The 22696-nt window shown below is 43.9% G+C and overlaps 1 protein-coding gene across 1 annotated transcript in view; it reads right to left on the bottom strand.

Moving 5' to 3' along the window:
• The window catches only part of topaz1 (testis and ovary specific TOPAZ 1), a 60627-nt gene extending 38313 nt beyond the window's left edge, over positions 1 to 22314 (bottom strand). Inside the window, exons 1-8 of the mRNA XM_078539761.1 lie at positions 22161 to 22314; positions 14914 to 15080; positions 10852 to 12971; positions 9189 to 9259; positions 8004 to 8122; positions 7268 to 7335; positions 4316 to 4419; positions 3137 to 3225 (exon numbers count right to left, since the gene is read on the bottom strand). Coding sequence (XP_078395887.1) covers positions 3137 to 3225; positions 4316 to 4419; positions 7268 to 7335; positions 8004 to 8122; positions 9189 to 9259; positions 10852 to 12971; positions 14914 to 15080; positions 22161 to 22314 — 2892 coding nt within the window. The remainder of the gene's footprint in view (positions 1 to 3136; positions 3226 to 4315; positions 4420 to 7267; positions 7336 to 8003; positions 8123 to 9188; positions 9260 to 10851; positions 12972 to 14913; positions 15081 to 22160) is intronic.
• Between the last annotated feature and the right edge of the window lie 382 nt (positions 22315 to 22696).

The following is a 22696-nucleotide window of genomic DNA, read 5'->3' on the forward strand; positions in this document are numbered from 1 at the left end:
ATACCCGAAAAGATATCGATTCATGGAGTAAACATCTACATTGGTTAAAATAGCGCAAAATTAAAATGATATCTCAGGTATCGGAAAACGGTGGTGGTTTTCTCATCGTGTTCCGACCCCTCCATAGCCTCAACCCTCTGTGTTGCTGTAGCCTCCTCCGAGATCTTAGCGTTCCTCCAATTGCCAATGTTCATCGTCCACTACTGGTAGACATGCCCTCAACTGCCTTGGACCCAAGCTCTGGAATTCCCTCCTCAAACCTCTCCACCTCTCTCTCCTGCTTTAAGATGCTCCTTAAGACCTACATCGGTCCTTGACCAAACATTTGGTCATCTGCTCTAATATCTCATGCGGCTCGGTGTTAAATTCTATTTGATAATGCTTCCGTGAAATGCCTTGGGATGTTTTACAGCATTAAAGGCGTTATACAAATAAATTGCTGTTGCTATGATGCACAGTTACTGGACAAGGAAATCCACTTACTTCACTGTGGTGGGGTTTTTTCCAACTCCACTAAATCACCACAGCAAAAAAAAACATTGCAAAAGTGCTTTGTATAAAAATATTTTCCGTACAGTCACCATACCAGAAAGATAGCAACCCTGAAAAAGTGGTGAGCCATGCACACTTTGATGTCGTGTTGGATGACTTGAAAAATTCATAGACAAAATGCAGGAATAGCAAAACAAATTAGTTCATCTAGAGAAATAAATTACCAGTGCTCCCTTCCCTGCTTAACTGGAGAATCTGAATCTTACTGTGCTATGAGAGGCTTATTCCCAAGTTTTGAAAGACTCCCTGACTCAGTCCTTAAGTCGCCTTTCTCCCATTTGAAACCAAATCCTCCTATTGATGTTTACATTGAAGTAATGCTCTGGATTTATCTTGCATAACAGTTAATAGCTCAGTAGCGCTCTATCAAGGGCAAGGAACCCCCTATTTCTTCCAACCTTCTCTCATAAGTCTAACAACAGGGATTTCCCTACTCAGCATCGTTTCCTGGATCACAACTCTTACTTTCAATCTCAGTGTAAACATTGCAGGAGATCAACATAAAGCTACACTGTTGACAACAACAGACAAAACCAAAAGCAGAGTTTTGTGAATCTTTGAGGGGAGGAGCGCAATGCAATTTTACAAAAGAAACTCTACCAACTCCAAGGACAAGGTGTGCTAATTGTCAAAAAGATATAATAATTCCATAATGTTACTGAAATTTACTGTAAAATAGTGGTATCTGTATGTGCGTGAGTGAGAGAGACTTAATTGGATTAAAGGCAGCTGGTCTGAAGGTTTTGATGTAAACATAGGGGCAAGTTTAGAATGTAAAGGTGTAAAAGGACATTTCATTTTTAAATGATAAAGGCAAAATACAGCAGATGCTGGAAATCTGAAACAAAAACAAAAAATGCTGGAAAAACTCAGCAGGTCTGACAGCATCTGTGGAGAGAAAGACAGAGTTAACGTTTCAAGTCCATATGGCTCTGAAGAAGTCATACAGACTTGAAACGCTAACTCTGTCTTTCTCTCTACAGATGCTGTCAGACCTGCTGCGTTTTTCCAGCATTTTTTGTTATTGTTTCATTTTTAAGTGAGCCAGGCTTGATTGTTTTCAAAGGAGGGGTGAAACGTGTCACCTAGCCAGGTGAAGTTCAGAAACAGTGGGCAGAATTTTACCCTTGGCAGGGGTGCTCGATGGGGGCAGGCAGTTGGAAACCCAACCATCGCCCACGATTGGCACAGCAATTTTACACAGGCAGGCCAAATAAAGGCCCACCCAGCGCAGAACGTGGGCAGCAGCACTCAGCGCTGCCTGTGCGGGCGGGAGGGGGGCAGCGAGCAGGCTTAACGCGAACTTTGCACATGCGCGCGAAAGAGCACTTCAATCTCCCTGAGGCACGGAGCTGCCTCAGGGAGATGAAATGCTGCATAAACAAAAAATGGAGAGAATAAAATGTCATAAAACATATCCCCTCATGTGACTCTGTCACATTAACAGGTACATGTTTTTAATTCATGTGTGAAATTTTAATTTTATTTGCTTTAGGAAACCTTATCCCACCCGTGGATGAGGTTTCCTAAAAAGTGCACAGGCCGCTTGGCGTTTTCGCCTGCCCACCAATCGTAAGGTTGGACGGATAGCGTAAATTTGAAATTAATGACCTTATTAGTGACCTTAATAGGCCTTCTAATTGTCGGCAGGTGCACTGCTGACTCTGGCACACACCCGAACAAAACATCACAGGACTAGGCGATGATATCGGGACACTCACCTGACGTCATTGCACGTCATTTTACGCTCAGCTGGGTCAGGCACATCCAACCCACAGAGCTCAATATTCTGCCCAGTGTGTTTATTTTTCCCAAAGACTACTGGCAAAAGTTAGTGCTAGGAGTGATTTTTTTTATTACGAGGAAGATAAAGTCCAAAGACAGTGAAACAATGGGTATTCGAATAAAGGAGCAACGGCTGTATGTAAGGGTAGGCAGTCTAAGTTCAACAAGTTTGAAATTCCTTCAGCCTGTATGTACCAAACTGCTGCCTCCAGGCACTGAAGTTAAGAGAACTCACTTTGAATTTGACTGTTCAGGGTATTGTTTACTTTGCCTGGGTCTTTTAAAATCTGTGTGTTTTACTGTTGCCTTAACGAAGGTGTAACTGGGAATTAGATTAACTAGGGGATTTAAAAGTTATTGTAGCAGTAATTTGTAGACATACGTATGTGCTTACAATCTTTTCTTTTATTAATAAATGTTTAATTTAGTTTTATAAAAACTTCTTAAGACTCAGTGGTCTTATTATTACTGAATTCAAAGCCCGCATCTCAGAACATACAAATTGAACGTTAGGTGTGACAGTTGTTTCAAGTTTCCCTCTGGGATTTGAACAGCTCAGCATTTACCATCAGCTGTGTGATAACACTAACCAAGATATGCAATTCTTACTTTTTTTTTGGAAAAAAGGTGAATGAATCAAGTTACAAGTGAGGTTTGTTATTCCAGTGTTTCGCACACTGGAAAGTGTTCGCTAGCAGACACAATTCATTCAATATAACTTAAAGGCTCGTATCTATATTATTATCGTAAATTCAGCAGATTAACGGATCACAAAGGGATATATGAATTCCAGACTTACAGGCCTTGTCCAATGCTCTGAGCTATTCGGAAATACTGGAGGAGGAGCACATGCTGATGTTTGTAAATGCTCTTGTGGAAACCTTAAATCTAAGGAGTCAGAAAAGGTCCTAGTCACTTTGAGTTATAAGTCTTTCTTTTCCTTCCTCCTGATGATATCGATGCTCACTATGTACATCTCCATGAGTGACATTAGCCTCTGCTACCTAATCCAAGTGGCCATTCCCAAAATAAAGAAGCAAATTCAACTGCCAGTGGGATACCAGATTGGGCAGATCAGGAATAGTCCTGGGTTTAATTCCTGGAGCGTGTTTAATTAGCTGGTGGGGTTGCAGGAGATTTACAGACAGCTTCAGGATCCCATTGTACGAGATGGATAGGGAGAGGGGAGGGAGGGAGCAGCCTGGCACTTTATCAGGGAATCTTCTCCCAAACACTCATGGACCCCTGCTTGAACGAGTGGGTGCTTGGCTATTGGGCAACACCAAGGTCAGGGTCACCTCCATCCCACCTCAGTCAAACTGACTGCTGCCATTTCCTGGCTAAGCTCATGCATAAATGGCCACTTTCACCAGGTAGACACGAGCCACTAGCATCTTCAGGAAAGGAACAGAAAATTGGACACAGGTTTAAAGATTAGAATGAAGTTTACGTTGTCCTCCTTTTTAAATTTAATACAAACTCAACCATTTTAACTCTCATATTCTCTTGAATTCAAAATGCCTTTTAAAAGTAGAACAAGTCTATTTTACAAATAAATCAAAAATTAGACTGATAAACAATAACAACCTGGAAGACTTCATAATTAGTACAAAATACTGCACAAGGCAGAAATCTGAAATAAAAACTAAAAATGCTGGAAATACTCAGTGGAGAGAGAAAAAGTTAACATTTCAGGTCAACTCTAACAGTTCGAACTCTGTCTCCATAGATGTTGCCAGACCTGCTGAGTATTTCTAGCATTTTCGGTTTATAATTTAACACCTCATATTCTCGAAACAAAAACAAATGTCTATTGTGGGAATCCTGGACGATTTCAGCAAGGACTGTCAAGAGCTTCAGTAAACACTCAAACTCAAATCATTAAAGACATAGCACTGACAATCACACATTTGTTATTTTAAAATTACAAAGGTCAACCATGAATGTTGGTATACACAATTACAAAGCTGGAGCATACCATTTGTCAATGCTGATTTCTGGAATGGAAATTCAGAACAAGGTTGTTTCAGAGACAACTGATTTTCCAATAGACGTCTGTCTGAACAATGGTACTGAAGGCTGCTGACAGTGTAAGAAAAACATACATTAAGTTAGCAATCCAGATATTTTACAATAATTTAACCTTAATGGTTAAAGACATGGCAGGTTAGAGGACTAGACCCCCAGGATCTGGATTCAAACATATGCTCAGGTATCTGGAGTGGAAGTCAGATGGCTATTAATATCAAACAAGTCTGAGAAGTCTTCCTTGTCTGCATATGCTCCCAGCACAAAATTCTGAAGATGTCAAATTGTTTCTTGTTATATCAGGATTTTTGGACATCCTGCAAGTGTAGTGTGTGTGTCTGTGTGTAATTAAGTACGAAGGGCCTGTGGTCCACTTGCAGGAATAACTGCCATCACCGAATCCAAGAAGGCAACGTACTCCAGTCCCCAACTTGCAACCAGCATCTCATCACATCATTAGTACACCCCTACATGATAACAGGGAGTAGATTTCAAAAAGTACTTCATGGGCTGAAAAGAACTTTGGGATACCCTGAAAAGTGCCAAAGAAATACAAGTTCATTCTGTCTTTGTAAATAAATTACTTCTTAAGTGCAACCATTGCTGTTTTATAGGCAAATGAGAGAACTTGTGCACAGTAAGATCCCACAAATGGCAAAAGTGATGAATGACCAGAGATCTGTTTTTGGTGTTCACCAACTACTTGCACCAGGATTAGGGCTTTGCTTTACTCCCCCAGCCACGAGACAGTATTATTACATTTTTGGACTATATTTCAGATATTATCCCTGTGCCTCCCTCTGTAGAAAGCGCAGCAGCCAATTTCTGCACAGTAAGGTCCCACAAACTGCAATGTGATCATTTGGTTTACTAATGTTTGCTTAGGTATGAATATTGGCCAGGACACTGGGGAGAACTCCCCTGCTCTTTAAAATAGTGCCACATGTTCTTTTACATCGACTTGAGATGGAAGATGGGGGTTTGATTTAATGTTTCATCGGAAAGACACAACCTTCAACAGTGCAGAAATCCCTCAGTACTGCACTGGAATGTCAGACTAGATTAGGAATTCAAGTGCCTAGTATAGGACTTGAAGTCACGACCTTCTGACTCAGAAGAGAGTGCTACCCACAGCCATAGATGGCAGAGGGATGGATCATTTAACAAGGACAAATGGAAAAGAATGAGATTGAGGAGGACTAGTAAACAGGAACAATATAAAGTAAATAATATTATGTAGACACAGCACAAAGGAAAGACTTGGGGCCCTGGTGGATAGATCACTGAAGTTTATTTTATTCACTCATGGGGTTTCGTTGGCTGGGCCAGCATTTATTGCCCATCCCTAATTGCCCTCGAGAAGGTGGTGACGAGCTGCCTTCTTGAACCGCTGCAGTCCATGTGGAGTAGGTACACCCACAGTGCTGTTAGAAAGGGAGTTCCAGGATTTTGACCCAGTGACAGTGAAGGAACAGTGATATATTTCCAAGTCAGGATGGTGAGTGACTTGGAGGGGAACTTCCAGGTGGTGGTGTTCCCATCTACCTGCACCTGCTGCTCTTGTCCTTCTAGATGATAGTGGTATGAGGTTTGGAAGGTGCTGTCGAAGGGGCCTTGGTGAATTCCTGCAGTGCATCTTGTAGATGGTACACTCTTGCTGCTACTGTGTATCAGTGGTGGAGGGAGTAAATATTTGTGGATGTGATGCCAATCAAGCGGGCTGTTTTGTCCTGGACAGTGTCAAGCTTCTGGAGTGCTGTGGGAGCTGCACTCATCCAGGCAAGCAGGGAGTGTTCCATCACACTCCTGACTTGTGCCTTGTAGATGGTGGACAGGCTTTGGGGAGACAGGAGTTGGGTTGCTGGTCGCACCATTCCCAGCCTCTGACCTGCTCTTGTAGCCAAAGTATTTATATGGCTAGTCCAGTTCAGTTTCTGGTCAATGATAACCCCCAGGATGTTGATACCAACACAGCATGCAGTAGAAAGACAGCAGAGGAACATTCAACACTTGGTGCCTGTGCCGACTCTGCGAAAGAGTGATCCACTTAATCCTGCTTCTCCAGCCGATTCCCCATAGCCCTGTGATTCTTTTCCTCTAAGTATACGGCTACTCCTGTTTGAAAGTTATTACTGGATCTGCTGTCGCTACCCTCTCAGGTACTGTAGAGCATTCCAGTTCATAAGAACTCGCATAATTAAACAAAAAAAAATTCAATTTGTTTAAAAGAGCAAGTGGGCTGCCTAGCTGGAAGGGGTCAAATCTCAGCAATCAACTGAGCTCGCAGAGCACTGGTCCAACACTACACCATCTGAAACATGCACAATGCTGGTCACAGTGTTAAAGAGATATCCAGGCACCGAGAGCATGCAGTGAGAGGAAACTAAACTGATGAACAGGATTAGACACCTGCCTCTGAGGAGAGGTGATAGATGCTGGGAATGTTTACGCTGAAGAGAAAATGTTTGTGTGATCGCACTGAAATATTCAAGATCATAAAAGGCTGCAGGCAAAGTAAATGCCAACGTTTAACAGTCACAAATTCCACATGAGGGAAAGCCTCAAAATTAGCAACAGAGAGGCATTTTAAACGTAATTACTTCATGCAAAGGGTAATGAATGGATGACCAGAAGAGGCAGGAACGTTCAGATCATCAGCTTCAAATCAGCACAGATGAGTGCCTGGAAAGAGGGGAATGAACTCTATCTTACAATATGATATTTCTGAGATTCTGGTGTCGGTGCGAAACTCTTCTCTGGTACTGTATATTTCTATGTCGTTATGAAAAAAAGGCTTATGGGGATTTAGAAAATTGCAGGGCTGGGGCATTGTTGGGATGCATTTGCATGAAGGGGATTATAGTCCCTTACTGCAGCAAATGCAATAATTCCATCCGCTAACCTTATTTCAGTCCCTCTGTCATCCTGTTGTTCATCCATCTCAGAAACTAATCCAGTTTTTGAAGCAACCTGCAAATAAAAGACACCCTGTAGCTTTTGCTCTGAGACATCACTGTAATGTACAAATTATAGAGATAAACATACTACCAATGAACTGTGATTGGCACTGTACTGGCTCCACACAGGTGATGGTGCCAGGTTGTTCTTTGGACTGGTCCTGCTCCTATATTACCTGGATCAGTGCTACATCTTCCTTTCCAATCAAAATGGTTACTGTACAAATCCTTAGCATGTTACTGGCCTCACGTCAGCCTTTACCGAGGTCATGAAGTAAGTTACTTAATGCACAGGTTAGTGAAGTGTCACATTGGAACTAGAAACAGCTCAGCCGCTCTCTCCTCTACAGATTTGCAGAAGCTCTGCTTGTGTGTGTTTAAGGAGGGAGGTCAATGCGTTTAGATTGCTCTCCAGGGATTCGCTTTAGACTCAAGACCAGGACAGGGGATGGGAAAGAGAACCAACAGCTTAATGCACGAGTGAGTTCATGACTCTGCCCTCTTCAAACATTACAAGCAGCAGTAAGAAGCAATGAGGTGGGGAGACAAGGGTAGGAACATTGAAAGAAAGCATGAAAGTTGTGGGTTTAAAAACAAGTGATGATCTAACAAAACTGAACATGAAAAAAAAAACCGACAAAAAAGGAAATAATTTAAGCATAGATTAATCTATCAACCTACCCGGCACAAATTGTATCCAGATTGAGTAATCTCTCCCTCTTTCACCAATATCTCCAATGGAGCATCCTCATCAAAATAGCTCTCTTCACTCACAGATGTTCTGCTTTGAGTTCTGAATCCTAAAATGCAAAGAGCTAATCCATTGCTTTAACCAAACATAGCTTGTATTATAAATTTGAGGAGCTATTTGGACCAGGTGCTATGGGCCTAATGGACTTCTTTGCTGTAAAAATCTAAAGATTGAGTTTGTTCCCATATTGGGCTGCAGAAAAACATATCACAATACAACATTAAATGGCTATTTCTTCATACACAAACTTTCTAACCAAAACTTCAGTTACGAAGATAGATTTGAGAAGTTAGGACTCTTTTCCTTGAAGAAAAAAATAGGCTGAGAGAAGATTTGATAGAGGTGTTCAAAATCATGAGGGGTCTGGACAGAGTAGATCGGGAGAAACTGTTCCCATTGGTGGAAGGATCAAAAATGAGAGGGCGCAGATTTAAAATCATTGGCAAAAATAGCAAAAGCAAAATGAAAAAAAAAAACCTCTCACTTGCAGCGAGTGGCTAAGCTCTGGAAGGCATTGCTTGAGTGTGTGGAGGAGGCAGGTTCAATCGAAGCATTCAAAAGGGAATTAGTCTGTTATCCAAAAAGGAAGAATGTGCAGGGCTACAGGGACAAGGCAGGAGAATGGCACTAAATGAATTGGTCATTTGGAGAGCTGGTGTGGACACGATGGGCTGAATGGCCTCTTTCTGCACTGTAACTACTCTATGATTCTGAATAACCTAAATTTGTACTCTTTCATCCATGCATTAAACATCAGTTGTTTAATCTATTCATACAGTGTCATATTAAGAGGCTGCTCCCCATTGGCTGGAGAGTCTAGAATTGGAGGGCTGAGTCTCAGCATATAAGGTCTGCCATTTAGGGCCGAGATGAGAAATTTCTTCACTCAGAGGAGTTGTGAATCTTCTAACCAAGAGGGCTCTGGATGCTTAGCAATGGAGCAAGGCCAAGATGAATTGATTTTTGGACTTGAAGGGAATTAAGGGATATGGCGATCAGGCAGGAAAGTGGAGTTGAGGTCAAAGATCAGCTACGATCTTATTAAATGGTTGAGCAGGCTTGAGGGCTGAATGGCCTATGCCTGCTCCTATTTATGTTCTTACACATACGCTTACCATCATGTTGCAGTCTGGTACAATTTGGCAGCTTTCCAGAGACATCATCCTTGGGCACACACAGAAAGGTGCTGTGAATAGAAACAAAGCCTGCAGATTTTTAGAACACAGTTTCTAAACATAGTTGTAAGTCTCTATTCTAAAATCAGTAAGAGAAGCATACACAATAGAGTGGCAGTGTTTTTTCATTTACTAGGAAAACTGTCAAATGCCAATGTAAACCACGTTGATCATCGAGACAGATGAAGGCACCATATAACAGTTTCCTGGTTCTGAATCCAAAAATCAAAAATGAATTTCAAGTTACTCATGTTTTTATTATTTCAGGGTTTCCTGTTCAGTATCTGGGATATTCTACCTGAAAAGATGGTGGAATCTGATTCCATAAATAATTTAAGACAAAGTTGAACAAGTAATTGAAGTTGAGGAGCTTATGGACAGAAGAAAAAGCGTGGGACTAAGCACGACTGTTTTTCCAAAGAGCCAGAGATGCAATAGGCCATGTGATGAACACTTTAAAATCACAGAAAATGGTTCATCTTCAAGGACGAGAAACATTCTGGAAGAATGTGTGTTTTAAAAGATCCTGTTGCTTAAATGGTTAATGCAAGAACTCACTGCTTTTCTTGGAAGGGACAACCAATAAAATGTGGCCTTGCCAGTCATCCACTTCTTGAGAATGTAAAAACTAATACAAAAAGCAAGATACTGTGGATGCTGGGAATCTAAAATATAATCAGAAAATGCTGGAAATACTTAGCAGGCTTGGCAGTACCTGTGGCGAGAGAAACAGAGTTAATGTTTCAGGTCAAGGTGATCTTTCATCAGAACGACCTGATCATCAGGACCTGGAACGTTAACTCTTTCTCTCTCCACAGGTGCTGCCTGACCGGCTGAGTATTTCCAGCACTTATTGGGTTTTTTTTTGAGAATATAAAAGCTGTGGCTTCCTTTACTAATGGGCAATCTTGCTATCAAAGAAAGAAAAATGACACATCCTGATTCTCTCATCAAAAAAACATGTTGCCCCAGTTTGCTAACTGGAAAACGGATCCAAGAAACCTGCTCGATCTCACTTGCCCTCATTGGTCCTGCACATTCTCACTGTGGAAGTGAACTGGTCTTGATTTTGAAACTTTCTCTCTCACTTGGCTCTATAGCTTGGCAATGACCCTGCCGAACTGGCTCCCTCACTGTGCACCGTGCCCTGGGTCACATTCAACATCATAGCTGTAATCCAGTTGAGACTACTCATAAGAAAGGCCACCGGAAATCAGTTGTCATTTTGTTATAGGAATAGAAGTGGTTTGTTCAGCCCCTTGAGCCTGTTCTGCCATTCAATTAGAATCATGGCTCATCTGTACCTCCACTTCAATTACCCGTTGATCCACGTTCCTCGATATCCTGAAATTAACTCATTTAATTCATCTTGTCATGTACCATCAGTATAAAAATTGGTTATTGGCTCATTAGAAATATGATGGGATGACATTACAGCAATTGAATTCATTTTTTCCAACCTTTTCCCCTCAGTGATTTAAAAGGATTTTCATAGCTTTTATCAAATGTACAATTTGGAAAAATTCTTTAAACTCTTCTTCACCAGCTTAAAAGTATGACTATCAAATAACCAATTAAAAATGAAAAGAAAGCATACACAAACCTGGAAATCCTTTCACTTGACTCTTTCTGTTTGCTGTTCAGTTCACTTCCAAGGTGACAGTCTACAGGTTTCAACTCCACTTTCCTACAAGCAGATTCATCCAGACCTACCAATGGTTCAGCAGTCTGCACCACCTCAGTGTTACTGGGACTACCAAATAGCTCTGGGTCATCTTGAATCACATCAAGTACAAGCACATCTTCTTCATAGGCCCTTATGACATCAGGTACTCGCTGTACACTTCCTTTCTTTTCAGAGTTCCTATCCAGTATTTCTTTGACTTCATTGTCCGTAGTTACCTGTGTTGCAATGAAAGGCTCCTCTGGAGATGGAAGGACTTGCTGGTCTTCTAATAAAGGAATTGTTTCAGCACTTCTCTTCCACAGAGAATTCAATGGTTCATCAAGGTTGCAATTACCATCTGGCCACAGAGACACTTCCACTGCCTTCGATCGAGGCTCTGCATTTTTTTCTGCATCTAATAAAGGGTAATGCTCAACAAACCCCTCACTCCCAGTTTGTTCACTAGGTTCAAAATGGCACTGCCCATCCACTTGACCACATCTCAACTCTAAAGATGCATTCTGATGAATGGGGATCACCGTCGACTGTATACCATTAATTTCCTTTGTGCACACTTTCCTTGGAGTAAATTTTTCCTGAATGGTCTCACATCTTTGAGAGTCTACAGTTGCTTTTCCTCCTGCATCAATGCACAAAGGAACAGGGAATGCTGGCAGTTTTGTTGACATTAGTGTTTTAGCGCAATGAGCAGCTGAACTTGTAAAATTCAATTTACTTTGCCTGATTGGACATTTTTTTTCTTCAACACGAAGACCATTTGCCATTTTAGAGTTAAGTACACTGATTGATGGCGATGTTTTAAAATTATTGTATGCATCTTTTAACTGTCTTCCATATTCTACTACAATACTGGAATATTTTGAGAAGTGTATTGATGGCTGTACTTTAGCTACTTTGTCACTTGCAAAGGATGCATAACTCCAATTATTTTCTAATAGTGATTTGCTTCTCAAATTATCTTTGTTAACCACCTTTATTTCAGGCACTTCCAAGGACAAACTATTCAACAAATATAAAATGCTCTCGACTGATTCCAAATATCCTTGATGAGGCAATGTTCCTGATTTTGGCTTGAGTGCTGAAGTGTCTCTGTGCAGTTCACCTATTTTTTCCGGTTTGGAATACCATTCTGAACCAAACCAAAACTTTGGGCATAGTCTTGCTCTCTTGAATGGCCTTGCTCGAGCACATGTATCCAGAGTGATGGGTGTTGTTCTTGCACAGCCAAATTGTGTAACAGAAGGCTCGGAGTGCACATATTCACTTGCCTTTCTTTTATAGCTTTCAGAAAGCCCTACCGCCTCATTGGGTGCAATGAAGTCAACAGGTTCAAAGCCAGCAGTTAGTTCTAGTGCTCTATCAGACAACAGTGGTATTTCCTCTTCTAAACAGTCCCCTGTTACATCTGTAGAACCCACTGTGCTCCAAGCTGTGCTGTCCTGACACGTACCTTGCCAAACCAAATCTTTGGGATGCCAGGATAATCCTAAACACCCTGGTTTAAATGCTATTTCAGAACAAGCTTCGAGAACATTAGATGTTTGGGTCTTTTCAACATCACCAGATACAGTATCAGTCCTCAACTGGGCTTTATCAAGAGCTTTAAGATGCTGTATGTCTTTCTGAATTACTCTGGATAGCTCTGATGGTCCAGTTTCCAGCAGTATTTTAGTGCTGTTCCCTGTTGTAAACTCCATGTCCACTGATGTGCTATGATATTGTTTAATACATTTCGATAAATCCTCTGAAGGATATATCTTACTACAGCCATTTCGGTTTAGGCTAACCTGTAGAGGTTCAATTGTTGCTATGAGCTCTGTGCCCTTCCGGTTGCTTTTCATCACATCAGCCACTTTACAATCCCTGCAGCTGTGATCCTCTTCCAGTTTTCTCACTTGGCACCTTTTGCTTTTGGGACCTTTCCCTGACTTATTGCACACGTCATTACACTGATTGTAAAGGTCATGTATTGAAGACTGTTTGAGCCCTTTAGGCATCATGTAGTCACATAGCTGTACACGAACAGTTCTACATTGCTGAAAAATACAATTATAGCATAACATCACTAGCTGAATGCTTGACATTTTATGCTCTAACTTTGCTTTATATCTTGGATCAAGTCTGTAAGACTTTGCCACACATTATCTGCAACAAGCATGCCCAGATAAGTATAAGCAAAGTTTGATTTAAGGGAAACAGTAATATTTTTCAAACAGTCTCAAGCTTATTTATTTACCGCACAGAAACACATTTCCTATGCCATCCACTCTTGCAGTCTGAGATTAATTTTCAGTGCCGATCAGCATGTGGCTCCATTACTACATACACAAGCTTACTGGGGAAGAGGCTGAGATGCTGAAAGAGACTTTTCATCCCATCAAACCAGATTGAGGTCATCGTGGTTCAAACATGGACAAAAGGGGCTGAACTCCCAAGGTGAGGTGAGAGTGACTGCCCTTGACATCAAGGCTGCATTTTACTGAGTGTGGCATCACGGAACCCTAGCAAAACTGGAGTCAATGGGAATCAGGGGGAGGGGGGGGAAAACTCTCCACTGCTTGAGTCATACCCAGCACAAAGGATGATGGTTGTGGCTGTTGGAGGTCAGTCATCTCAACTCCAAGACATCACTGCAGGAGTTCCTCAGGGTAGTGTCCTCGGCCCAACCATCTGCAGCTGCTTCATCAATGACCTTCATTCTATCAAAAGGTCAGAAGTGGGGATGTTCGCTGATGATTACACAATGTTCAGCAGCATTCATGACTCCTCAGATACTGAAGCAGTCCATGTCCAAATGCAGCAAGACCTGGACAATATACAGGCTTGGGCTGACAAGTGGCAAGTAACATTGGCACCACACAAGTACCAGGCAATGACCATCTCCAACAAGAGAATCTAACCATCACCCCCTTGACGTTCAATGGCATTACCATCACTGAACCCCCCACTATCAACATCCTGGGGGTTACCATTGACCAGAAAATGAACTGGACTAGCCATATAAATACTGTGGCTACAAGAGCAGGTCAGAGGCTAGGAATCATGCAGCGACAAACTCACCTCCTGGCTCCCCAAAGCCATCTACAAGGCACAAGTCAGGAGTGTGATGGAATACATTCCACACATCCACAAACATTCACTCCCTCCACCACCGATGCACAGTAGCAGCAGTGTGTACCATCTACAAGATGCACTGCAGGAATTCACCATGGCTCCTTAGACAGCACCTTCCAAACCCACGACCACTACAATCTAGAAGGACAAGGGCAGCAGACAGATGAAGACACCACCACCTGGATGTTCCCCTCCAAGTCATTCACGATCCTGACTTGGAAATATATCGCTGTTCCTTCACTGTCGTTGGGTCAAAATCCTGGAACTCCCTTCCTAACAGCACTGTGGGTGTACCTACACCACATGGACTGCAGCAGTTCAAGAAGGCAGCTCACCACCACCTTCTCAAGGGCAACCATGGATGGACAATAAATGCTGTCATAGCTAGCAAAGCCCACATCCCATTAATAAAAAATTGCAGGGAGGCAATGGCGTAGCGGCATTGTCGCTGGACTAATAATCCACAGTAATGGTCTGGGGACCCGGGTTTGAATTCCGCCACGGCAGATCAATAAAAAACTGGAATTAAAAGTCTAATGAGGACCATTGTTGATTGTTATATAAACCCATCTGGTTCACTAATACCATCTTTACCTGGTCTGGCCTACATGTGACTCCAGACCCACAGCAACATGGCTGACTCTTAAATGCCCTTTGAACAAGGGCAATTAGGGATGGGTAATAAATGCTGGCCTAGCGACACCCAAATCCCATGAATAAATAAAGAAATTGTTACCCACTGCACCATCCATTCTGCCAATGCTGTCTTTGCCATACCTTCCTATAAGTGGAAACATCTTCTCTAGGTCATATTTGAAAATACAATATTTACAAGTGGTACAAATACAGAGTAAAAATCCTTACCGCAGTTTCTCTTTTAAATTGCGCCTGTTGAACTGATCTGCAGTTTAAATGCTTTGTAGAATCCACACTGGGCTCTTTAATGCTGTGGTCCATCACTACATCATCAGGGTCTGAAGGATTTCTCTCAGTCAAATTCTTTGGAGCAATCTTTATTCTTTGTTCAATTGCTAGTAATTAAGAGAAAGAAAAATATATTAGAAGTTAAGAACATGAGAAAATTCAGGCAAAAGGGGATAGTTGCAGCCCATTAAAGCTCGCTCCTCTAATAGATTAACTCTGTTGTGGTAGCACCAAGCAAATTACCTTTTCCCGACAGCTATTTTAAATGTAATTTTCACCCATTTTACTTATACTCTACTTTCTTAGAAGTATTTGTTTGAATGTGAACATCTGGATTTACCTTATTTAGTCCTTGGCCAATTAAAAAATGTTAGATATGTCGATGAGATACCCTTTAACCATTTTCCTTCTGGGCTGCAAAGTTTAAGCTTCAAGAATCATTCTCTATAGTTCAGAATCTTCATGGATGCTGTCTTACACCATGCCCAGTAAATGTTTTTGCCATTACCACAAAAACACAATAGATCCTTTTATAAGGCTCAGCGCGCCAACTTTGCATTAATTCTATACAAAAGCAACATTCTACAGATTCTGGAAATCTGAAATAGACAGAAAATGCTGCAAATACTCAGCGAGTTAGGGAGCATCCATGCAAAGAGAAACACTCCACAGACGCTGTGAGACACATTTGTTTCCAGCATTTTCTCTTCCCAATCATTCTATACTTGTGTCCACAATTGTCTTATGTAGAATGTGTTATATTTGTAAGTATTAAACATCATTCGCTCAACAGTACAGTAATAGAAATCCTTCTACAGTTTTTTTTGCTGCATCCTCAGTCTTTACAGGTTTTCCTATTGTCACGTTTTTAGTCAAGTTTCATCTGCCTGCATTTGGTTTCACCATACAGAATGCTTAAACTGATTTTATAAAAAGTAACTTTGCCTGGAATATCTGTTCTATAATAAGCAGCTGTACCTTTACTGCATTATCCTTGCTGAGTGAAGCTTAAAATCATAGAGCAAGCACTTCTCCTTTAGAGACTTCAAGCTGAGGTGCAGTAGAGCAAAATCCCAAATTGACAGCAAATTAATATTTAAAGCCAGGGGTGAACAGTACTGATGTAGCAACAACTTGTACTCATTGCACATTAATGTTGAAAAAATATCCCAATGAACTTTCTGGAAAGGGACAACAATCCCTGGTGGAAGAGTTAAGAAGTGATCCAACACTTGGTCAAAGAGATGAGCTTTTAAAAGGTGGAGAGAGGAGGAAGTGGCTGCAGACAGTAAGGTTGAGACAAATCGACAATAACGTCACCAATTGCTGGCAGTAAAGAAAGTAATGCAAAAAAATAGCATAGCTGGAGACCAAAAGGTGCATAAGGAAGCATAAAGCTGGAGGAAATATTAGAGGTAGGGTACGACAAAGCTAGCGAAGGATAAGAGTACCAGAGTTTAAATTCAATGCTTTGGAGAACAGGAGAGCCTGTGCAACTCATAAGGACCAGGAAGGCGAGTGTGGGCAGTTGTGCAGGACAGGATACATTGTGGACTAGTTGGGTGTCTATGAAAGACAATTGCATTTATACAGCACCTTTCATGACCTCATGTGTGCTGTTCTAATGATGGAAATGTAGCAGCCAATTTACCCACAGCAGGCTCTCAAATAACGATGTGATAACAATCTGACAATTTGTTCTCTTTAAACGATGTCAATTGTGGGATAAATATTGCCCAAGATACTGGGGAGAACTTCCCTGGCTCTTTTTCAAAACAGTGCAAGGGATCTTTTAGATCAACCAGAGAGTGCAGACAAGGCCTTAGTTTAACATCTCAATCTTAACACGGTTCCCTCTGACAGTGCAGCACTTCCACAGGACTGCGCTGGGGTGTCATTCTAGTTTTCTGTGCATGTCTCCAGAATGGAAGTCGAACCCACAATCTTCTGATTCACAAGTGGTACCCACTATGCTTTGGCTGACACAAGGGTGGATGATATGAGGCAGAGAAGGAGGACATTTTAGAAATCCAGTGCAGACAAGATACAAGCAAGGATAAGGTTTTACACAGTGGTAAAGTACAGGTAAAACTTGCCACTGCATCTTGATGACTCATTTGTTGCCAGAGAGGTAGAACGCGGGTTCCAATGGAAGGTTTTACTTCTGCCTGGATGTGAATCCAAGGTAGATTTGTGGCAAAAAGAGAAACAGTTACCAACCTGTCATTCACAGCAGAATCAAAGCATCCACATCAAACCACTTTCAGGGTGACCTAGATTAAATAGCTGGTGGACTGGATCAACTAACACATTACACTTGTTTCATATTGCAGGCAGTCCTCTACAACTGCAATCTGAAAGCTAATATTTATGTAACTGGTATTAAGTGCACACTCTGTCCTTGTAAAGGTAAAGCCCAATTAGTCAAACCCAGATAAACCTAAGCAGAGTGGAAACAGGGGTCAATGCTGAGGCAATCTTCACCTTAAGAATGCATGGTCTAACCAATTAAAACCATGCAGACTAGAGCAGAACAGTGGTAAGCTTCCCATTATTTATCCACTAGGGCAATCTTACCCATCTGGAGCTAGGAGGGTGATACTCACATTAATTGTGCAGCCAATCACTGGTTTTAAGCACAGATGAGAGTCCTAATGAACAGAAAATGCAAACACCACTTTCACAAAAGTTCAAACCCACAATACGTAAGGAGCCCTATGTTCAAAAATGCATTATTAAACACAAAAATAGAAATCTACCCATACATATAGAAAGCCAAATAACCCCAGCAGAAAGGCAAAACCATCATGCACAAAATAATGTCAAACTCATCACACACCCAACCCCACCCATTCTCACCCCCATCATTCTCCTCCTCCTACACAGGAAACAGAGAGGGCTCAGCCTTGGCTTTTTAATTTCCTGGAGAGTTAATTGGTGCCAGAAGCTGCTTCCTGATTAGTCTAAATCAATAAATTGTTGTCAGCCTGTAGGAAAATCTGTAAAGCAGCAGCTGGGCTCTCCATTCAATTCTCTCTGCTATTGGACAGTTAGGATGACAACACCACCGCATCCCCACCTCCCACCCCGTCTTTAAAGGGCACCAATAAACGGTATAGAAAAAAATGGAATCATTAACAGTCAACTCCACCTCTGATCTCTGCGGTGCCCACTGGTCATGCAAGGCTTCAAGTCTACCAGCAGTCAACCTGTGCTCCTTATGCATGCTCAGACTCTGGGGAAGTACAAAGCAGGCAGGAGGGGCCACCTCCCCCACAGCCCATGCCCAAGCTGGGCCCGCGGATGGCCACCGTCCAGTTCTCCTTTGTTCTCATTAAGAGGGAAAAGTCAATTTCAACCACTGTTACCTTCAGTTCCCATAAAACAAACCATAGATGAACCTGAGTCTGTGTTTAATATGGGGGGGGGGGGGGGGGGGGAGGATGGAAACTCTCTGGGCCAGAGCTGGTTCATGAGATGCCTGCTACCAAACACTGCCACACAGCAGCATTCACTTATAGTTATTGGCCTGGCACAATAATTACCAGAAGAACAGGTAGGTAAACATAATCTGACATCCATAGCTCAGTGCATAGTGCATATCTTGACTGGCTGCTGAGCTAAGTAACTGCTGCAACTCCAAATAGTGGAACCAGGATTTGAGGAGGTATGCTCTCTACTCACATTGTGGCCAGACCAGCAGCAATGTGCTGACATGTCATAGTGAGTTGCTCAGGGTACACGCTTCCAGCCCAGCAAGGTCTAACAATCCACATCCAGCAACATATATTTTTTGATTTGCTCTTGGGATGGTGACAATGCCACATGTACTGCATATCCCTAGCTGCCCTGAAAAGGTGATGTGCCTGTCACTTTGTTAAATTGCTGCTGTCCTTGTGGTGATGGGTTTGAAGTGGGGAATTCCAGGATTTTAACTCAGCAATAATAATGAAACGGTACTATATGCCTAAGCCAAAATGGTGTGAGACTTGGAGATGGAGGTGTTCCTCTGACATTTCTGCTCTTGTCCTTCTTGATGGTAAAGGTCATGGAACTGGGCAGCTTGCCCGCAGTGCATCCTGTACAAACATAGTGCAATAGTGGGGGGATGGAATGGACTTAGGTTTCAGCAGCAGGGCTGCCAATCCAGTCTGTTATGTCCTGGATGGTGTTGAACTTCAAGATGCTGCAGCCATCCAGGAGAGCTGAGCATGCCATAACTTTCTGACTTGAGCATTGTGGACAGTAGCAAAACAGCGGAATCATGTGCAGAGATTACCCAGACTGTCGCTCTCAGCCTGTGTTGATATAGTTGGGTTAACTAAATTTCTAGTCAATGGTGACGGCAGCCCCTCCCCTACCCAGGATGGGGAGACTTGGCAATTGTGGAGCTATTGAAGATCAGGGTTAAGTCTTCGCTTATTAGAAACCATTGCCTGGCACTTACAGAGCACGAATGATACCTGCCTCTTGCCAAGAATAGATCTTGTTCAGGTCCTGCCGTAGGTTAGCATTGATCACCTCAATTTCATAGTTGTCACTGGAGCTATATACCATTGTATCACATGTAAAACAGCCCCACTCCTGCCCTCATGACCAGTTTGCTTGGTACCAAACTCCACACTGAGGCAGCTATTCACCTCTGTTCTGGTATTCAGCTCTTCCCATCCTTTTCTGGAGAAAGGATATGACAAGGACAAGCTCAAAAGCAACTATCAAGAGCAACACCCACGATTGAGCAGCTAGCTTAAACACATGGTTGGGACCTGAAAGGATAGGCTTGTGGTTGGCGAATGCAATTGTTCCTGTTCAACTCCAAATTATCCTGAAAGTCAATGTCTTAATGGGACAAACAATCTTAAAGAAATAAAAATTGGGGCATTTATCAATGTCCTGTGCTGGTACATGGCATGGTTTTAATATGTTGAGCTTCAGCAATATGTCTATCCACACTTATAGGCTGGGGAAATCCCTTGGCACTGGCCCTTGCCAATTTGGGCCTTAATTATCTAGAGTTTAGGGCAGGGGGCAATGTCCCTCTGGAGAGGAAGCAGAAGCTTGACTTGTGTGGATTTCTAGGTGTGATTTGAAGTGTCACATTTTGGCAATGGTTTGCCATTCACAGCAAACATTCATTCAACTGACCAAAGCAAAGCTAGTTACAGATCTCATCAACAATCTCAACCATTCTTCTATCATGGTGACTAATCACATTGTCCCACTGGTGAGTCGGAAGGACCCACGTTCAAGGCCTACTTCCAGTGCTGTTCATCACAGCGAAGGCTCATTGAAGGTTGTAAATCAGCTTAGTAAATTTTTTCAATGCTCCAAACCATGCAGTGAGGGTGAACACTATGTGAGGATAATCACAACAACTATCCACCATAAGGTACAGGGAAAAATGATAGATAAGAAGCAATGCTTGTTACAAGAAAATTGGGGGTTGATGGAAGGGAAAGGTTGACATATAAATTTACAGGATCAAAAAGGACTTTAGTTAGCCCCAATACCTCTCAATATGTCCACCCCCTCATGCATCTAATTCTCGCTTAAATTCGCCCGACACTCTGTGCACACCATCCCGCACATCCATGTAATTCCTAAGTTACTCCTGTATCTTCCTTCCCTCTTGTCAGCTTGAGGCCGTGTTCTCTGCTTCTAGATCTGTAACAATCCTGAGCGCATTAATGCAGTTTGATTTAACTATCCCCTTTAGAACCTTGGGTATCTCCCAACAAGCCTCCTTTATTTAAGAGCAAAATATCTCAGGGTCTTCAGCCTCTTCTTGTGGCTCCCATTCATTCTTCAGGTGGTTAACGGTTTGGTTGCCTTTTCCCGTACCACATCTAATGCCTTCGCTGCAGGGCGGAGACCAGAGTTGTACACGGTACCCCAAGGGTGGCCATCTTGCACTAATCTGTTTTAACTTCTGGCTTACACATCACAGCACACACCACCTGAAACGTTAACTGTTTCTCTCGCCACAGATGCTGCCAGACCTGCTGAGTTTTTCCAGCATTTTGTTTTTGCTCCCAAAACCTTGTTCTGTATTGTACCCTAAAGCTCAGAACAATACCTGAAGTTAAGTTTGTTACCCCCCAATGTTTATTTCCTTCACCCACAGCTGGAAATGTGGAAAGCTGGATGGATGATGATCCCCATCAGCCTACCTCTCCGAGATTCCTTTGTACTTTTGGTCGGTCTTGTTCCTCCTGTTTATACTCACCACTCCCTGCTAAACTCACCTTTACTCCAGATGTTTTAATACCCTTGGTTAACAATAAGCTCTATCCATCTGAGGTTTAATTAATCCCCCCCGTATGTGCTGCTTTTTTAATGGGAGAGAGTCCACACAGATACGGCCCTAGGGGTGAGGAAGTTTGTAAATGTCTCTCCTCTTTTGCTCTGACTCTGGGTTGAATGTTGTTTCCCCTTGCTCCCCTCACCTGACCCCTTGCTCCCCTCACCTGACCCCTTGTTTCCCCTCACCTGACCCCTTGTCCCGCCTCAACTGACCCCTTGCTCCCCTCACCTCTTGTCCCCCCCTCACCTGACCCCTTGTCCCCCCCTCACCTGACCCCTTGTTTCCCCCCCTCACCTGACCCCTTGTTCCCCCCCTCACCTGACCCCTTGTTCCCCCCCTCACCTGACCCCTTGTTCCCCCCCCTCACCTGACCCCTTGTTCCCCCCCCTCACCTGACCCCTTGCCCCCCCCTCACCTGACCCCTTGTCCCCCTCACCTGACCCCTTGTCCCCCCCTCACCTGACCCCTTGTTCCCCCCCTCACCTGACCCCTTGTTCCCCCCCTCACCTGACACCTTGCCCCCCCCTCACCTGACCCCTTGTTCCCCCCCTCACCTGACCCCTTGCCCCCCCCTCACCTGACCCCTTGTTCCCCCCCTCACCTGACCCCTTGCCCCCCCCTCACCTGACACCTTGTTCCCCCCCTCACCTGACCCCTTGCCCCCCCTCACCTGACCCCTTGCTCAAGGTGACATTTTATCCAGAGTTTAACTATTGCCCAAAGGAGCCAAGGCGGCCTCGCTGCAATGGTCAGGGCTTCAGCTGGACCCCCACAAGCCCAACCCGCGGGACCCTGGGCGACCCCCAGCCCTTCCCCAGGCCCCAGCCGGGCCTTTCCCGCCCCCTCGAGCTCCCTCCTCCGTCCAAACCCCGGGGCCGCTTACTTGATCTCCGCAGTTGTCGCGGGCAGGCTCCGGGTGTGGAGCCGGCTGAGTGAGGGCTCGGTGCCGGCTGCTTCACCCGGACCGGGCCCGGGACTCGGGGGAGGGGTCTCCCCCTGAACAGACCCGCGCCGCTCCGGGGCCGGCTGGCGGCCATGGGGGCGGGGGGAGAGGGAGACAGGGTCACTCCCCGACTCCGAGCGGAAAACACCTGCCGCGTGCGTGGGGAGCGAGCGGGAGAGGGGGAGGGGCGGGGTCGGGGAGCGGGCGGGGCTGTGGGTGCGGCGGGGGCGGGGCTGTGGGTGTGGGCGGAGGCCGCGGAGTGGGCGGGGCTGTGGGCGGGGACGTATGAGTGGGCGGGGTCAGGGAGCGGGCGGGGTTGTGGGAGGGTCGGGGAGTGGGTGGGGCTGTGGGAGGGGCGGGGTCGGGAGCGGGCGGGGCTGTGGGTGAGTCGGGGAGTGGGTGGGGCTGTGGGAGGGGCGGGGTCGGGAGCGGGCGGGGCTGTGGGAGGGTCGGGGTCGGGGAGTGGGTGGGGCTGT

The sequence above is a fragment of the Cetorhinus maximus genome, chromosome 4 (assembly GCF_964194155.1).
Source record: "Cetorhinus maximus chromosome 4, sCetMax3.hap1.1, whole genome shotgun sequence".
Lineage (NCBI taxonomy): Eukaryota > Metazoa > Chordata > Chondrichthyes > Lamniformes > Cetorhinidae > Cetorhinus > Cetorhinus maximus.